Genomic DNA, 19,748 nt, shown 5'->3' with positions numbered 1-19,748 from the left:
AACTTTTGAGCCTCTAAATCTGAACAACTTTTGTGGTGATATATCAAATAATCCCTGACATATTTCGTCTTGCAGAACAGAGACATGGACAGGGTAAAATTTCTAAAGGATTCTTATTAAACCAGTCATTTTTACAAAATTTGCTCCCAATTGTAATACTCTCATCTACAAACTCTCTGTTACTTTCCCAAGATTCTAAAAGAGCTTAAGTGTTAGAAAAGTTAATGTATCAGAGATAAAATTCCTCTTCTCAAAGAGGTATACATATTTCTAAGGGCGAAATCCATGGCATCTCCTTGCCAGTAAGACATTGGGTAGAATAAGGGGTCTAATGAACTTTAACAATAATTTAGTAGCGCCTATCCACCGTACGAAAGGAAGAAAGAAACATAATCAGATTATTTATTTCCTTGGTGTTTTCTCAAACTCACGAGTACAAACGGTAATCAAATGGAAACATTTTAAAACATTACTTTTCTGAAGAAAGAAAGAAACAAAGAAGTAAACGAATAATAATATCAGAAATTGCAAGCTGAGAACTAGACAAAGGTTTTTTAAATAATAAATGAAAACATTCGTTCGGAATCGAACAGGTTCAAAAGTTTCTAATAATAGCAGAAAGAGAAGTAAACATATACAACTTTTAAAACAAACGGTAGTTGACCAGTGTAGAATAGTCGGGAACGCTCATGCCTTCGGTGCGAGCGGTCCAAGGTACGATTCCCGGTGGTGTACTCGATCGACAAAATGTAAAAAGCTTTTTTGGGCCAGCCATCCTGAAGAGGTTTCACTGGGTTATCCTAACACGAGGGTGGTACGTAACGGGGGTGTACCTATCACATGGGTTCCACGCAATGCTTAATTCTCTTTTCACGGATATTGTGCTCGTCGAGAGATGTCATCCATCATGCACGTGACGGGCTAAATGGCCATAGATACAGAAATTCCACAAATATAAATCCTAAATTCTGAAACAAATTGTAGAACTACATTTCAGATGTACTGATTGTGAGGGAATTCCTTAGAATGACTGTCTTTCTAAGTTCTCTTTGCCTTTAAAAGCTTGTGTGTATTCTTTACATAAGAAACTATTTCTGCATTTGCCAGTTTACTATATTGCTTTGAAACTAGCATTGCATTCAGTAATGGAGTGAAACCTAAATATTTCACAAGGCGAACGACAGTTAGGGTGTCTTGTCAAGGCTTCACTATTCTTTCTTAAAACTGCTTACCCTTCTGTTACTTCGAGAGGGTTGTTGTCATAACTTTAAAGAAATATTGACACGATGTTATGTATTCGAGAAGTGCACATAAGTCATACATTTTCTGACTATCTTGGTTCGCCTTTGACATGACTAAACGAGTTATTACCAGAGATTGAATTCCTTCTCCGAAACGGACAATCAATCGAAAATATGTAATCCGGGACAGAAATCATACGTTAGATTTTTCAGTGTTTTTTTCTCATGCACACAAGTCAAATGCCGTGACGTTGCCTCACATATATGTCATACCCCACCTCCTTTCTTCCTTTCTTGTACATTTCTTCCTTCTTCATTAATTGACAATATTCCCTTCGCATTCGCCACATTTATATGGGACGGGCCATGAGTAGTTATATGAGAATGTGACTACAATATTTTCTGTCTTTTTTTCTAAATAAAGGACTTAATACCAACGACCTTATCTACCGACGTAGTCTTAGTAACCGAAGTGATGAAGAAACTCTTCACAGTATAGATTTCAACCTAGAATAACTTTACCCTTGTAAGAAATTTTGACACCCTCTTCATCCCCTTAGGATTCACCTTTTGCAGTAGTTAGTAAGATTGAAGTTAGGTTATGGTTCAACCACCAACAAGAAGAAAGTTCAAATTGGTTCATCGGTCTAGTAAGATTTATCGGTCAAATAGTTTTATATTTCGTATAAGGCTAATTTCATGTAATGGAGATGCATGAATGAAATTGGATTGTGCCTTCAACCAATCGTGTCCAAAAGTCAAGACTGCTACAGTTCAATGTGTACTCATCAAGATCTACATATGCTAATAAAACTTCAAAAATGAGACCAAGTAAAATGAGACCAAGTCACATTGAAAAATATGACTGCTAGTCGTAAAAATACACTATTATATACGTCTCCAATATTGATTGCCATACAAAGAAAATGACAATATAAAACGAATATATAATGTCTTATGTGGATTCATTTTCACCCTAACATATTTCATCTTAACTTTTATTCTTAAACTGAAACTGAAATATTACAATTTCCATTTTTAATATTGATTTCTAAAGAGAAATAATCGTTGGAAATAAAACTGAACTACTTTTGCATGGAAATAACTCTTGCAAATTAGGACTTCAACCCTTCATTGTACCCGGAAATTATGATTGCAATTTTGATTTTGATTTTGCCTTGTTCCCAGGTCAGCTCTACTCCCAGAATATGAACGAAACATCTTTATTTTCATAGAAATGCAATGCATATAGGTATTTCAATTACATATATCTGTATATCTTTAATAGTGACATAAATTTACAATCAATATGTTCTTTAATTATTTGGATGATGTGAGTGTACATAACAACAAAACAGCAAATATTTCATTAATACAACTGAAAATACAAGAGAAAACAACTATTTAAGAAATTATAAACAGAAAACAAAAAACTTTAAACTCACATTCTGACGGAAAGATGTTAAGCTGTCTTGGCTGATCTGCAAACAAAAATGTGTTTCTCTTCTAATTTCATTTGGATTCTTGTTTTAACAATTTAACTATAAAACGTTTATTATTTAGCAATTTGTTTCGACTAACTTAGATACACGTATGAATGAGTTACAATTATTTAATTATTAGGCTCATATTTTTTTATTACTTGTGCGAACGTTAAATATTAAAAACATATTTCTTCTGTACAACTCGTATAATACTCTTCTTTTCTATCATTCTATTAAAAAATAAAAAATATAGGTACGAAGTCAAAGTGTTGAAAAAGAGTGCGGAAAGCTTATCTTACTTTCACTTCTCCATAAATTTTAAAATATTGTTCAGAAATCTTAAGCTACCAGTATATTGAGTAATGCATACACAAGCACCTCCACTTTTAGTTCACTTGCTACGTTCCTTCTAATTTTGCTATGCTCAAGGAAGACTTATTTTTTAGTGAGGCACTTCAACGCTTCGAAGCAGTATTATGTATCTTCTTCTATTTCCTTCCTACCACAATTTGAATAGCATGATCCCCTTTACTATTGCATTAAAAAGTAGATAATAAAAACTTTGGTATTAAATGCAGTCTCTTATAAAAATCTATTGTAGGATATGGGACATACGAACCATTAAAACAGATACTTTGGAAAATGTTTCGTGAAGGTAGTGGAACAATTTTAGTTAAGAATTTGCGTTATTACTTGAATGAATCACAATCATATTGTTTACGAATCATTGTGTCCGACTTTTTGTGTAAACAATAAATACATACTTCGTATAGAATGATGAAAAAGACGTTCACTTGACACATAATTAAATTTAAAAATATTGACTACAGACCTACGTGTAACTTCACACAACAAAAATTTATACATGCCATACAATTTTATATTTTTATTATCTATACCTTAAGGAACGTGTGTTTTGTTCTTGTGTGAACCTTAAAATAGCACACGTGAATGATCTCTGAAGTGCCATCTTGGATGGAAGTCACAAATACTCACATCTAAGTGTGTCAAGCTTTTATTATAAGCGGTGCTTGTTTCGCTGAGATGATTGTAAACCGTTTTAGGAGAGAAATAAGAACTATAACAGATTAACACGTAATCTGCAATGTAACTGCTAGGTAAACAACAAGATAAAACATGGAACTAGATCTTGCCTCTATATATATCTTATATATTTTCAATAACAAATTTAGTTATCACATAATAACTGTGGATAGTTTTAAAATTAACTCATTCTACTTTTCTGATATTCTCTTTACTGGTATATGTCTAAGGCAAACACATATTTATAACTAATCATAGAAACGTTATATGTATTCTTATTGAGAATCAAACAATGTTGAACAAAGTGAGCAAATTTGACAAAACGTTTCATACTATGGTATATTTAAAATATATGTAACTGATGCGTTTTATACTCTACTGCAAAAGTCATTGTAAAATAACTAATACTAATACATCTAAGTTAACTGTAAGTCTTCAAAATTTTTGTGGTAAACCATACCTTAAAATTATATTTTTTGTAATTTTATGTACAAAAAAAAATTCTTTGGAATTTGAAATGAGACACTAACGTTGAAAAATGAAAGAAAAAGGTTTTAATAAAGAAAGTGGAAGAAACGAAGGGGCACCGAGATAAACACTTAAATAGTGCTTGTCCAGCGCATAATACTTGGTACTTGCTGGTGTACAACTAAGGACCGAATGCACCAGAGAGTGACGCTCCACCATTAAGCTGCCGCTGCCCAAACTTTGATATGGTTCTACAGCAAGATTATGTATTTCATTGTAAAGGAGAAAGTGTGACTTTTTTCACATCGTGTCAAATTCATGAATTCCTTCTAGCAGAGAGTTATTTTTGGTTAGCAAAGAGTTAACTGTATGAAGAATTTCAAGTTCGATATCAGAGTTAGACAATGCTCTTCGTAATTATGAACACAGCTGTAAGTAACATGTTCAGGTGTCAAGTTCCTTTGCTAATGCTAGACATTGTTTCCTGTATTATGTGATTAGAAGGGGCACTCCCGTGGGCAGATGGCCTCTGTATCTCATGGCGAGTAGGTGGTTGTGAATTGTGTGCCTGCTAACACGGCATTCTTGTCCTGCATTGAATCTCTACGCGATTTGAGGAACTTTGGCCCGTCTATGGGCTGTTATGATGTGGACCATTTTGTGCCTACCTCTGTCGTCGAAGTGCTCCTGACCGTGACAGTTTGTTCATGAGGGTGCGCTTTTACCGGAAACCAGGTACTTCCGATACAATCTTGACACACTTGCCTTTCAAAATCCGAATGCCGCAGCCACATTCGAAACAAAGCCACCCAGTCGTTTGACCCTTATGATTTGAACACGGTCAAATGCACTCCTGTCTTTCGTTAGGCCACTACGCACTCCACTTACATGGATACCGAGAGGTGACAATACGGCAGTAGTACACGCGCAATGCGTTTCATTCACGTGGACCAGCGGAGCATCCTCAGAGTGGCTTCTTCAACTGTCTTGATATTTCTAATTTAACTGCTGACAGTGTATAGCATAATGAAACAAAACTACTTCAGAAAACTCACCAGAAATGCATGAGATAGGGCCGCAACATAAAGGGGGAACTTTTAATTATTTCTTCTGAACACCTGGTTGTATTAAGTAAGTTTACCTCATTTTAATTATAATTTATTAAATTCATATACTAATCATTGACCATAGAATAGCGGCTATAGAGATATAACGTCTCCATTAGACATAGCATAGTAATAAAGTATTAATATTTGTTGAATATATTACAAAATTAAGTCATATTTTAAAGATCTTAGTATTTCTATTATTATCAACAAATTAAATTCTTTCTAATTATATATATGTATGGGTCTATTCACCAGTTTTAGACAGGAGCACTCTATTTGTTATATACGTTTGAAAACACCTAGCAAGTACGTCTCAATCTTGCCATTTACTCTGTAGAGATCACTCAAACCTAAGGTCATTTGAAAACACTGTTTTATTGTGACATGAGCGTCAATTACAAGATGGAAACGTGATATTATGTGATATTAGCACAGCAGCGCCAAAAGTAACCACCATACATAATATTCAGATCGCAAATGTTCATTAGGAGCGATCAGATGAGCTGAATACCATCCCTACATGTGACTGAGAAGTTGTACTCCATCTCGACAGACTGAAACAATTATTCTTTTTGTGTAACATGTTTGTATACTTCACGTATATGACATGAAACATAGTTTGATGGAACGTTAATATAATTAGCTGCAAAGCGGCAATATCAAACCGTGTTGAACTAGGATTACATTTATCACTATACGTTCACTGTTACGCAATATCTTTCTCTTCAACAAATACCGCAAACTATAACACAGATCAATAGTAGGTATTACGCCTCGTTCAAAAGACTGCATATATGTCGATATTGTTTGATTTTTCAGCTCAAAGCTACTCACTACTTTTTGAATCTATACATGGCCTTCCAGTGCATTTCCGTCCTGAAAACTTTCAATTACACACGTTCCTACAAATTTTCCAACTTCATTACTTAAAGCTGTGACTCAAAGGCTTAATTGAATAATTGTTCCACATATCAAAGGTAGGCAGACAGACCGTACTTCGTGAAAACCTCCAGAAGGAGTCGAGAAATACTTTATAATCTATCTTAAATTTTATGTTCTTTTCCTATTTCACAAAGAGATAATAATGGTCTTGACGTGAATCATCGCTAGTTTGTATATACCTATAAATTAAACGGAAAAACATGTAACCGAAAAATGTCATGCTATGCTGCTGGTGTATATCGTGCCAAATACTGCCTAAGTGGGGATCAGGAGAATAGTAGTTTAAACTGAACTGAGCAGACAGTAAGAAAGTGAAATGAGCGGCCTCCTAATTAAAAGAAAATATCAACCTGTTGGCATTCGTTTATGTGATATGACATAAGTGCCAAGTACGTTAGATATATCGCAGAACACAATGCCCAAAATAATAACGGCTTACAAAATTCATCTGAAACCAAATCAGCGAGTAACAACAGCGATCGGAGGAGAATCCTTAATGGGAGGTTACGCGAACACAAAACGAAAATTGTCACAAAAAAGCCGTATGACTGCGGTGCAAGTGAAAGAATAACTGAAAAGTATCTTCCACATCGTGTGTCGGCAATCATTGTCCATAGCTTCATCTTTAACCTGAGATTTGACCTTACATCAGTAGTTTCCAAAAGTCAAAAGAGCTATTCGCGCTCTACAAATTTGGTAATAAAATGTTTAAAATGTGGTCAAGATAATTTCTTTCGAATCAGTGTAATATATTATTATATTCGGTTTCATTATTATTTTTATATGACAAAAATGGTAACATAAAATGATATTAATCTTTGAGAAGAATTCGCTCTTACTCACCCGCTGAAATTTCATGTCAACTTTCATTTTTCAACTGAAATTTGAAATATTCAAAACTGTACGATTTACAGTTTAAACATCGATCCCTGTAGACAAGTTATTGTGAGAACTAGAGGGAGCCTACTTCGACATGAAATAAGTGTTCGTGTATTAGGTTATATCTTCCGTTTTAACAGGATACTGTACATCTTTCACTTCTAATTCCGATTTCGCAATAGCACTGTTTCCTAGTCAGACATGAAACGAAACTGCTCTTTTCACAGAATTAGAATAAATGTAGCTATTTCAATTCCATGTTCCTGTATACATTTCCTAGTATTATAAACTAGGCTCTCTGAAGGTTGTTTACATATTTAAAGGGAAAAAGTGTCTATCAGAAAAATCTGCAAAAGAAATTATAACAGTACTTAAACTACATTAACCCTTAAAAGGAAACATCTTTTTTACATACGCCAAAGGAAACACGGGTGAAAATTCATCCAACAATTACGTATAAGAGTAAACAGAAAGAAGTATAAACAGGTTTGCGCTACGATCATAAAGCTACTACCAAAGGGAGAAACTTACCATGGAGAACTAAGCTCAACGCAGTATTGTCAGTTTGCAGCAAAAAGAAATAACTTTCATCTGGGTGAATTTTCACCCATGTTTCCTTTTAGGGGTTAATAATATTTCCGTTTTTAAAAAAAATCCCAGGAACTTTAAACTCACAATTTGGCCCAGCGTTTACTCCATAAGGGTGCTGATCTGTAAATAAAAAACTCAGTGTTTTTATTTGACTTGTTCTTTTATAAATTCAACTAAAATGTGTTTTTTGTTTCAATATTTTGTTATGACTAACAAGATAAATGGTTGAAACGTTGCGCGCTGATCTGCATGTGTTACAAATCGTTTGAAAGGTCACCGAGTAAACCTCACATATCTCTTATGGATGGTGCCAGTAGGGGGTGTGGCGACCATTTGAAGATCGGAACAAGGCACACTGCGAAACATCAGAAAACGTCGAGAAATTGAAATCTATGATGCAATTGTAAGTATATATAGGTTTAAGATGTAGTTGAAGGCGAATCTGGCATCAAATATTTACATACCCACCATGGCTGACACAAACTACAAAGAAAGCAAGCTATGGATCTGGAATTGCGTATATAGAGGTTCTCGAAGTCGCTGTGTATGAATCGGATACCAAAAGCGTTAAATTCACAATGGTAGACACAATGCACAACACTGCTATGGAACTGAAACCTTGCAATGGCAATGAAAATATGGTTTAGATACCGCCCTCGTTTCGGAGTGCGAGATTGAGACTAGCCTCTGTGTTGGTACCATCTCTACTTATGAGCGCCGATATGGCTCACATGAGAGTGGATATGGCTCACAAGTGTACATTGACTAATGTGATACCGGAACATAATGAATAGTTCTGGATGCATTTTTTAAGTACAGTTGTGGAAGTATGTCATAAGTCCTGGAAGCATAATGATTTATGCACCAACGCGCACTTTTATCTGTCATTGTTCGGATCTTCAGATGCCATTTTCAAATCGAAACATACCCGACAGGCGTTATACTAGAGAGATTATACAGATGTAAAGTGTACTAGAACCGAGGTTTCCAACGATATATCAACCATGCCGAGACCGTTGTATCCCTTCGGGTGTGGGGGTTGGATATCGTAGTAAATTAATGATTTCTATTACTGCAAATTCCTCGTATCAGAAAACTTACATTTTTACTAGAAAACCTTCCTTGCATTCCGTGCCTCCATTTTGGCATGATTGTATACCTAAACACAGTCCCTGTTTATTGCAAAACCTCACCTGCTCCTACTTGCCCCATTATTTACTCCTTGTCCCGTTTTTCTCCTTTACCCGTAAGAATCACATGAGTTCCTTTCATGTATATTTTTTACCCTTTTCTAAGACATATTGGATCCGTCATATTGCATTTTGCAATTTTAATATTCAGTTCGTACTCCGTGACCACGAGCACCTTTACCTTCCCGCTTTCAATACCATAGTAGTGTCTCGCGTTTCGTTCGCAATTTTGAATTTTAGTATCCGTTCCAGTTTCCGCCTTTGGTATCCATTTCATTCATAGCGACGTCAAATATCTCTATATACGAAACATTTCAGATCCATAGCTTCTTTCTTTGTAATTTGTGTCGACAATTTTGATTCGCAAACATTTTATGCCCGTTCGTATCCAATTCCTTTTAAGCCTATATTGCGTCTCGAAACAATTACATCATAGCCTCCTATTTTGTCCACGTTATTGTTATTTATGTCCGCCACCTTCATCTTCAACCAGCTTTTAAACCTATATTTCCTACGTCTCAAAATAATTAAATCATAGCTTTCTATTTTGTGCGCGTTTTCTGGTGTTTCATAACGTGACTTTTTCGAATCTTCAAATGGTCGCTGCGTCCCTAACAGGCACAATTACATCGAGGTATTTAACATGTAAAGTGTATACAATGTGGCCTTTCCCCGCATTTAACACACATAACACACGAAAGATCCCCCGTACCACTTCCTATGTAAGTTTGATATACCTAAAATTCAGTTACATTAATTCTTCATTATGTTCTCATTCGTTTGTTTCCTGTGAGAATATTAAATGTTTAAAACATAATTCTATTCTAAGGCTCACATAATATAGTATTCTCTACACAACACCGATCCAGAATACACACTATACTTTGTTTAAGTTTCAAAAGTACATGAGAAACGTTTTCAAACATATCTTACATTTTACGTTCTGTTCCCAGTTCACCAAGTGAATATAATCTTATATATATATATATATTCGGGGCATAAAATGCTCGAAAGGTAGTACAAAGAAAACTGGTTGAAATTCAATATGTCGCTAAGGAAGAAAGTAGTGCCCAATACATAAAGACCCCCAATTAAAATCTGAAAGCACGAAATTTTAACAAAGGAGAAGTGTTACCAAATATTTGATTTCATTAACTACAAAAATAAAGAAAACCCGGCAAAATATTGCGTAAAACTCATACTGCAAATACCAATTCGCCTGTAAGGTTCGGAAATAAAAACGGAAATCTCTAATACAGTATTATCATTAAGAAAACACATATATCTGAATGCTTAGGAACTCTTTAAAAGAGCAAAATCTGGTACGTGTAAAACAAATACAACTGACTACCACGAGAGATCCTCAAGAGAGAAGAACAATGACACGTTGAGCACCACATCTGGTACACATGGCACCTGTGAAGGCTAAGTAAGTACCAGCAATGATTCTCATGGTAACCAACAAGTTAAACAAGTATCTAAACCGAATAAAATTTTCTGGCTAGAATTATTTCTTTACACATCTCTTAAGACATTCAGATAAACCTTCGTACATAAATATGGCATTTAAAAGAAAGTAAGGGCAGTTTCGAAAGTGTCAATTGTAATGGGAAAGAAAAAAATTATATAATATTCCAATTTCCGTTTTATTTTTATAAACTGGCGACTAATACTAGTCTTCTAAGGTGCAGATGTAAACTTAGGAATATAAGTACTTAATTAAAACAGACTGAAAATGAGTAGCAGTGCTTACGAAAATTAAATTTCTAAATATATAAATCATCTATTTCTATATCGAATTTTTCTACTATACAGTATGGCGCTAAAGTCGCTGCACAAAAGCAGAGGAGTGATCGTTGAGACTAAAAGAAACAAATACGTCCCAATAAACATAGGGCAAAAAGCCCCATCGTTTACGTCTTATAGGCTGCCGAAATCATGAAAAATGAATTTTAAAAGTCCATAGCTCCAAAACTATGCGACCTATTGTAGTCGGTTCAAGACTTCACTTAGGAACTAGTATGTGCTCTATCCAAAATTACGTGGTTTAGAATCCTAAGGTACTCACTCAATAATTTTTATAGAGATAGTTGGAGAGTACTTTATAGCATAGGCCAGTAGTCAAACTCAATCTGAAAAAATTGCTGTGGTAATACCTCAAGATCCTGAAACACTCATTTTTGGATACAGCACATCCTAGTTCCTAAGCGAAGTCTTGACCCGAGCAAGGTAGGCCAAATAGTTTTTCTTTTTAGCTATGAACCATTAAAGTTCATTCTATTTTGATTTCGGCAGCCTAAACGGTGAAGGTTTTGCCCTATGTTTATTGGAACTTTTTGTTTTTTGCGTTTTTTCATCTCTCAGGAGTCACTCCTCTTCTTTTGTATACACGACTCCAAAAGTGCATTACCACCTGCAATTCTACTTTTCCTGCAATAGCAGGCAACCCAAAAATCTCGGCGCTTCGGTTTGTTGCGAATTCGAAAGGCGTTGGACCAAACCTCAATTTTGTAACAAATATATCAGTGTGGCAAACTGCAAATAAGAGAATAAAACAAATTGTTAAAAATGACAACTTTATTATTGTGACGGAGTTGGATGACATCAAAAGTTACAAAATGATGTTACTTAAGCAGTTCAAACAAGATGAATGGCAAGAAACAGATATCAGAGGAAACCATTTCTCTCCTTCCATCCCGGAAGAAGAATTTCATAAAACAGAAAAAATACATAATGTAAAGGTTTAATATAAAAGCCAATCCCAAAATTTTCAAAGCTGACATCCGAAAGGCAAGAACAACTGAACCAAAGTGAATGAAACTGTGCAGAGATATTGCAGACGTAAAATGAGGAAATCCGGGTTTCGAATTTTAACGGAGAAAACGGTTGGGTGGGGCACGGACCCCTCCAAACATTTGATCACGAAATATCAAACGTGCTAGTAACAGTATGTCAGATTGTGTAAAGGACATGAAGAATTGCAACGAAACTTTATGTATGGACAATACGCAAAAAATAAACGATTACGTTTTTTGATTTTCTCCGGAAAAACAGTATTAGGGGCAAACGGCCCAACCAAAAATTTTGAAAGTTGACGCCCGAAAGGCGAATAAAAGTGAATCGAAGTCAATGAAATTGTGCACAGATATTGTCGACGTAAAATGAGGCAATACGGGTTTCGTATATTCCTGAAAAAAGGGTTTGGTGGGGCACGAACCCCTCCAAATCTTTTATCAAGGATTATCAAAAGTCCTAGTAACATTATGTCATGTGTGAAAAGGACATGAAGAATTGCTACATAGGTTTGTGTATGGACAATACGCCAAAAAATAAACGAATACTGGTTTTTTATGTTCTGCAGAACAACTGTTTTAGGGGGCAAAATCCCACTCCCAAAATATTGAAAATTGGTGACCAAAAGGCAAAAAGAAATGAACCGAAGTGAATGAAATTGTGCACAGATACTGTAGACATAAAACGAGGGAATGCGGGGTTCGTATTTTAATGAAAAAACGGTTAGGTGGTGCACCGACCCCTCAAAACCTTTGATTACAAAAAATCAAAAGTGCTGGTAACAGTATGTCACATGTGTGTAAAGGACATGAATAATTGCAATGATACTTTGTGTATGGACAATACGCAAAAAATTAACTAACATTTTTTTTTTTATTTTCTGCGGAAAAAACGGTTTAGGGGCAAAATCTCCTACCCAAAATTTTGAAAATTGACGCCGGAAAGGCAAAATGAAGTGAACCAAAGTTAATAAAATTGAGGGCAGATATTGTAGAGATAAAACGAGGGAATGCGGATTTCGTATTTTCCTGGAAAAAAGGATTGCGTGGGTCCAGAACCCCTCCAAAGCTTTGATCAAGGAATATCAAAAGTGCTAGTAGCATTATGTCAGATGTGTGTAAAGCACATGAAGAATTGCAACATAACTTTGTGTATGGACAATACGCAAAAAAATAAACGAATACGGGATTTTTGTTCTACGCAGAAACGGTTTTAGGGGAAAAGGCCCGCACCCGAAATTTTGAATGTTGACGTCCGAAAGGCAAGAAGTGAACCGGAGTGAATGAAAGTGTGCACAGATATTGACGACGTAAAAGGAGGATACGGGTTTCCTATGTTTCTGGAAAAACGGTTCGGTGGGGACCGGACCCCTCCAAACATTTGATCACGAAAAATCTAAAGTGTTAGTAACAGTGTCAGATGTGTGTAAAGGATATGAAGAATTGCAATGACACTTTGTGTATGGACAATACACAAAGAATAAACGAATACGGATTTTTATCTTCTACGTAAAAGCGGTTTTAGGTTGCAAAAATCCCCACCCAAAAATTTTAACGTTGACGCCCGACAAGCAAGGAAGAAGTGAATCAAGTGGATGAAATTGTCCGCAGATATTGCAGACGTAAAGTATGGACACGGTTTTCGCATTTTCCGAGAAAAATGGTTAGGTGGTGCACGGACCCCTCCAAACCTTTGATCACGAAATATTAAAGTGATGGTAACAGGACGTCACATTTGTGTAAAGGACATGAAGAATTGCAACGAAACTTTGTGTATGGACAATACGCAAAAAGGAAACGGATACGTTTTTTTTTATTTTCTACAGAAAAACGGTTTAGGTGTCAAAAGCTCCCACCCAAAATTCTGAAATTTGACGCTCGAAAGGCAAATTAAAGTGAACCGAATTGAATGAAATTCTGCACAAATATTGTATAACATCAAATGAGGGAATACGGGTTTCGTATTTTCCTCGAAAAAAGGTTGGGTGGGCACGGATCCCTCCAAACATTTGATCACGAAATATCAAAAGTGCTAGTAACAGTTGTCAGATGTGTGTAAAGGACATGAAGAATTGCAACATAACTTTGTGTATGAACAATAGGCAAAAAATAAACGAATCCGCGTTTTTTATTTTCGAGGGAAAAACGCTTTTTAGGCCAATAGCTCCCATCCAAAATTTTGGAATTTGGCCCCGAAAGGCAAAAAGAAGTGAACCGAAGTGAATGAAATGTACACAAATATTGTAGAGGTAAGATGAGGGAATACGTGTTTCGTATTTTCCTCAAAAAAAAAAACTTTTGAGTGGACCGAGGCGTTGAGTGGCGAGGAGTAAACCGAAGCGAATTAAGTTGTATGTAGATATTGGATATGTAAAATATTTCCTTTCGTGTTTCACAAGTGTCGTGTCTTCATCCGATTTCTTCAAATTTGGCAGATCAACTACACGCACAAACATTATAGTGTATTTTATAGTATTTCAGGAGGCACGTTTAACCCTTAGAATGTTTATGCGAATAAACAAAAAACGTGTCCATTTATTTCCAGTTCGCTCTTGTCTGCCAAATTTGAAGCAAAACTGATAGGGTTACTTCAGAAAGACGAAAGGGTTTATTTTACATAGGTTCTATATAATATCTACACAAAATCATTTCCTTCGGTCCACTCCTTCCTTCGCTATTAGGGTATTATTAATTCTTTTTTTCGGATGGGGCCTAGGCCCCAACACTGTTTTTTCGCAAAAATTAAAACACGATTCACTTATTGTTTTGCAAATAGTCCCAATACGAAGTTTCGTTGCAATTTTCCATTTTTTAAGGGACTTCTGACGTATGCGTATTTTTATTCTCGTCACCAAAAGTACCGTTACATCGCCGTAACGGATATGTGACCGCGCGGTATTCAAAGGAAGGGACAGTTGTATAAGAATTTGTGATTAATTTTGAAGAGTTTTTTTTTATTTTGACTAGGGAATTAACATAGGTATAAGGAGTAAATACACAGATTTGAAGCATCAGTGCACTGTCAACTCTGTAAAGATTTGTATTCTCAGCTTTTATCTATTTATTGTTTTATATGTTAAGTTAAACACCACAACATGTATCACTGATATCGTAGATCGTATTGTTTTTTGTAAATCGTGTCTGTAACGTATTGTCAAAACATTTATCTCCAGACATGATGTAGAGAGAAGAGAAAGAGATACATCTGCAATATATGTATATGTGATTTATGAATTAAGTGTAGGAATTACGTAGTTAAAGGACACGTAAGAGAGCGAAAAGAAGATATAGAAGTCTGAAGTTTCATAAACGTCCTAGATAGGTGAAAATATAGTTAAAAATTGCAAAAGATATCACGTAATTTATCTTTCTTTTCTTATATTCTAGTATATTTTTTCGCATCTAAACATCTCTATCCAGAATTACAAGATAAAAGTGAATAGAGAAAGGTTTCCATCTGAAGGATTAAATCAGAAAAAATCTTTTGACTCGGACTAGTTTCGAACTCACAACCCTTGAATCCATGAGTCAGCGCTCTACCGATTTTTTTTTAAAAAAACTTCCTGACTTATTTTCTACTTCAACCACTTTTCAGGACTACTAGACACGACAGGGACACGAACACAGAAACGTCGAGGACAGTTAAAATTCCACCCTTGCTACTACAGAGGGACTCGAACCCCCAATGGGCTTCACTTCACGATCATCAGCCTAACGCCTCAGACCGCTCGGCTACACCCACCGGCATTGAGCTAACAACTCCTGTTGTAAAAGACTCATTTCTACAACTACCCGTTGATGAATGGTGTGTATAAACCAAGTTGGCCGAAATGAAATCTTTGAGTTTTACGTCCCGCGGTTATGCCGGTTAGGCTAAAGGAGGCGGTGATGAGTAATTAATGAAATGGTGGAATGAAGAATGTGGGAGGAAAATGGAGAACCCCGAGAAAACCTACGCACACGGTGCTGTCCACCACAAAGTTCACTTGGCGGGGGCTGGGATCAAACCCGGGACCCCAAGCACAAGCGGTGAACGCTCCACCACTGAGACACCGCGGCCCGACCAAGTTGCCCGAGATAATTTCTTCATATAGCTATTGCTATAATAATAATAATAATAAGAAGAAGAAGAAGAAGAAGAACAAGAAGAAGAAGAAGTGCAGAATTTTAAAAGACGCATTTGTTAAAAGTTTGTATTGCGGAGTAAGTCCTAATATGAGATTTTAATAAATATAAATGTAAGCGTGGTTTATCCGTGCGTATTGCTCAAACTGCGCAGCTCACTACCATAGTCCCATAGGGGTTGTGCGCGTATGGTACAGTAGCCTTGCATATTCCTCCATTTGGAGGGAAAAGTGTTGCTATCTGAGAGCATCACTTAGACAAACAACCACGAGATAAATCTGCAGACATTCCATTCACGTTAAGTTCAAAGAGAGAGAAATTAATGCAAAGAAAACGAAAATAATAATACGCATCATGCAGAGACCGAAAAAGTATAGAAAGCTAAACAAAATGGGAAAAAAGGAAAGAGAGAAAGGAAAGAGCACAAGACATGGGAATACATTAAATTTTAACGTGCAGTCTGCGTCTTTCCCCCTGCCCCCTGTACCTGTCTTAGTTTTTCTTCCTTCATAGGATAAATCTCTTTCAGCATTGAACGCGAACATCATTTATAGTGTTTAATTCCTTGAAAGAAAATGTAATTCAGTCTAGGGTGCGACTGGAACACAGAATTTTTAGAACAACTGTTACACACGCTACCCACTTATCTACAGGTATACACGCTGTATCAACTGCGTATATAAATCAACTATTACACGCGCTGTTATCAAACGTGTTAAGTCAGTCATTGTCAGTGAGTCGGTGAGCTATGACACAGACTGTTTGTCCACCACAAAGTTAATTTCGAGGAGGCTGGGATCGAACCCGGGACCCCAAGCACCAGAGGTAAACGCTCTACCGCTGAGCCACCGCGGCTCCAGCTGTATTTAGAGGCTAACGCCTTTGAAAAAATCACCATTCATTTCAGCGACCGTGAAAACTAGGGATTTGACACAAAGATAGGTCATTTTTGATTATTTTTACGTGTTTCGGTACCCCCATCCCCCGGTGACCCCGGCCCGCATACAATTGTAGCCGATTTTGAGTCACTGCTAATGGAAGTATCACCATTGATTTCAGCGACCGTGAAAACTATGGATTTGACACAAATATCAGTCATTTTCTAATATCATTACATGTCCCGGTAATTGCACCCCTCCCCTGAGAACACTGGTTCGAATTTTGAAAAAAAAAACGCTTCGTCCTAGTCTGGGGCTTGGACAAAAGTATCCGTGATCAAAATTTAGTAACTTTATGTCAACTCGTCTGATCCCCAGGACGCACACAGACAGACACACAAGCAAACTCGTGCTTCATACACACAACAGATAGAACAAACAGCGTTCTTTCGCATAGAACGTTGTTACGTTGCTTCCACCCAGTTAAGCCTTCTACTAAGTGCCGGAAGGCATCAGTCTTTTATACGTAAACACGTCTGTTGAATTTGCCTCTTCTATCGAAGTAATGGGTCGCGTGTACTCTATTTTGTAGTTATTGACCTTGAAGAACCAACAAATGGTTTTTCATGAAGTCACAAGTTGCTTTGGTCCGTGAAGTTGATATACAGTAGACATGACCTATGCTTTACTCACCCGCTGTGAAATAGAAAGATTATGTTGGTTTTATCTAAACACCCACAAATCTGTTATAGCAAGAGGCCTTTCCACAACTACTTCCAATCTGGATTAAATTTCACAGCTAACTTTTTGAATTATACACAAGAGTATCATTGATATGTTAGTATTAATAATATTTATGGGACCAAGGACAGGTTTTAAACTTCCAAACTATGCTGTGCATAAAATTAGGAAAAGTTCCAGAGCCCTGCAAACCCAGGCCCAAAGATCGGCCCGGCCCGGCCTGGATGGATCTGTATTCAGTGCCCGGCTCGACCCGATCCGACCCGGCCCGAATCTCGAGCCGGGCACAAAGGGGCCGGACACAATACTGGCCGGGTACGAACGAGCCGGGCTCTAAACGGACCGGGCGTAACCGGCCTGGGAACAACCAAGTAGATAAGTCAAGTCAATCCTTCAATATGCAATGGGAAATGAGAAATGTATCGTCATAATATTACAATGTCTATTTGTCCTTCTCGAATAGGAAAATCGTGTGAAAAGTTACCCAAGGTTTGTTTTCTATATCCCTATACTGTCTGTCTATTTGTTATTTGTGCTTGCTCTGTCCAGCCATGTTTATTATACAATAATACAGCTCATAGACGTAAAAGTCTTATACTACGCTCATTAGCGCATTATGAGTAACAGAGAAGATATGTAAAACTGTTACACCGTATGTGATACTAATACTACAACTACTACAGCTGATACTGCTATTACTATTACGATTACGAATGCTAGTGTTAATTCCACTATTACTATTACTACTGCTACAATCATTACTATACTAATGCGACAGCGAATACCACTACTGCTATTACTAGTAATACGAGAACAAAACAATGAAAATGAAATCTTTGAGTTTTACGTCCCACAGTTATGCCGGCTAGGCTAAAGGAGGCGGTGATGATGAGAAATAAATGAAATGATGGAATGAATAAAGTAGGAGAAAACTGGAGAACGTCTAGAAACCCCCACACACTGTGTTTGTCCACCACAAAGTTCACTTGGCGATAGCTGGCATCGAACCAGGGACCCATCCACTAGAGATGAACGTTCAACCACTGAGCCACTATTCCAAGAACACCTAATCGACCCTGGCATCTTGGTGATTTATTTGATCATTATATTTTGTTATATTTGTAGTATCATAATATAAACAATACAGAAAGATGTAACTCTATTTGGTATTTGCCTTGGTAATTGAACATTACTACAAATTGTACTGATCTTATGAACTCGCCAGTTCACGGTTTTGGCCTCCGTGGTCTTATGGTAGCGTACCAAATTCTACTTAATAGGTCAAGTACTTGACTTTATCATACGTTCTTTAGGTAACTACGGCTCAGACCGTATGGATGATGATGGGATAAATTGGTGGAATGAAAACAGTTGGAGGAAGCGGGACCACCCCGGAAACTCCCAAGCACACGGTGTTTGTCCACCACAAAGCTCACATAGCACAAGCAGTGATTGGTCCGTCTACCTCTAGCACCTGATGTGAGTGTTTTTCCTACTGAGCCAGCGTTGTCCCTCGTAGATCAAGCATCGGTTCACATTCTATGCAGACCGGCCATAATAACTAGCATTACTCCGTTTTTTCTCTATTTAGAAGGTAAATTTGGTACCACCAGACATGTCAACTCTGACGCGAAGTCGTAGCAGTTGTAGTAGTATTAGCAGTGGTCCTAGTAGTAATAGTAGAAGTAGTAGTAGTAGAAGTAGTAATAGTGGTAGTATTACAGTACTTTGCAGTCTTGAATAAAGAGTCAGCTTCCCAAACACATTACGATTAGCATAGGCTGACAGTAAGACCGTACGATCACGGCAAAGGCAGGGGTAGTGGAGGACATTTAAAAAAAGGCTGACAAGATTAGTTTCCGATCCGTCTTTCAGAGTGGCCGGGACCGGTTCGGCCCTATAACATTTGTGCTCGGCCCGGAATGTGCCCGACCCGGTTCGGCCCGGAATATGCCTGGCCCGTTCGGCCCGGTTAGGGTCCGTTCCAGTTTGATATTATTTGAAACGGGCAGGGCAAGGCCGGGACGATCATATTCCGGGCCGAACCGGGCGCTCCCGGCCCGTACAGGGCTCTGCCGTCGACAGATACCTGAGCAAAGACAGTGATATAGAGAAATGGTTTTCTGCAATTGATTCTGCATCCAACGAATAGGTTCCATCTTATTCGTTAACTCTATATTCAAGCCAGAAGTGGTTCAAATTAGCAATTTGCGGTTCTAACATTTAACGGCAACGCACAGGGAGAAGATTTTTTTGTAAACGAT

The 19,748-nt window shown here is 37.1% G+C and overlaps 1 protein-coding gene across 1 annotated transcript in view; it reads right to left on the bottom strand.

The window, feature by feature from the left end:
- Positions 1–19,748, bottom strand: part of LOC145691574 (uncharacterized) — a 128,920-nt gene that overhangs the window by 3,242 nt on the left and 105,930 nt on the right. Inside the window, exons 13-14 of the mRNA XM_081766984.1 lie at positions 7,843–7,878; positions 2,687–2,722 (exon numbers count right to left, since the gene is read on the bottom strand). Of these exons, the coding sequence (XP_081623110.1) occupies positions 2,687–2,722; positions 7,843–7,878 (72 nt within the window). The remainder of the gene's footprint in view (positions 1–2,686; positions 2,723–7,842; positions 7,879–19,748) is intronic.

The sequence above is a fragment of the Thermobia domestica genome, chromosome 8, assembly GCF_964235325.1.
Source record: "Thermobia domestica chromosome 8, izTheDome1.hap1.1, whole genome shotgun sequence".
Lineage (NCBI taxonomy): Eukaryota > Metazoa > Arthropoda > Insecta > Zygentoma > Lepismatidae > Thermobia > Thermobia domestica.
Note: the sequence above shows the minus strand (reverse complement) of the source record. Positions and strands in the feature narration are given on the sequence as shown.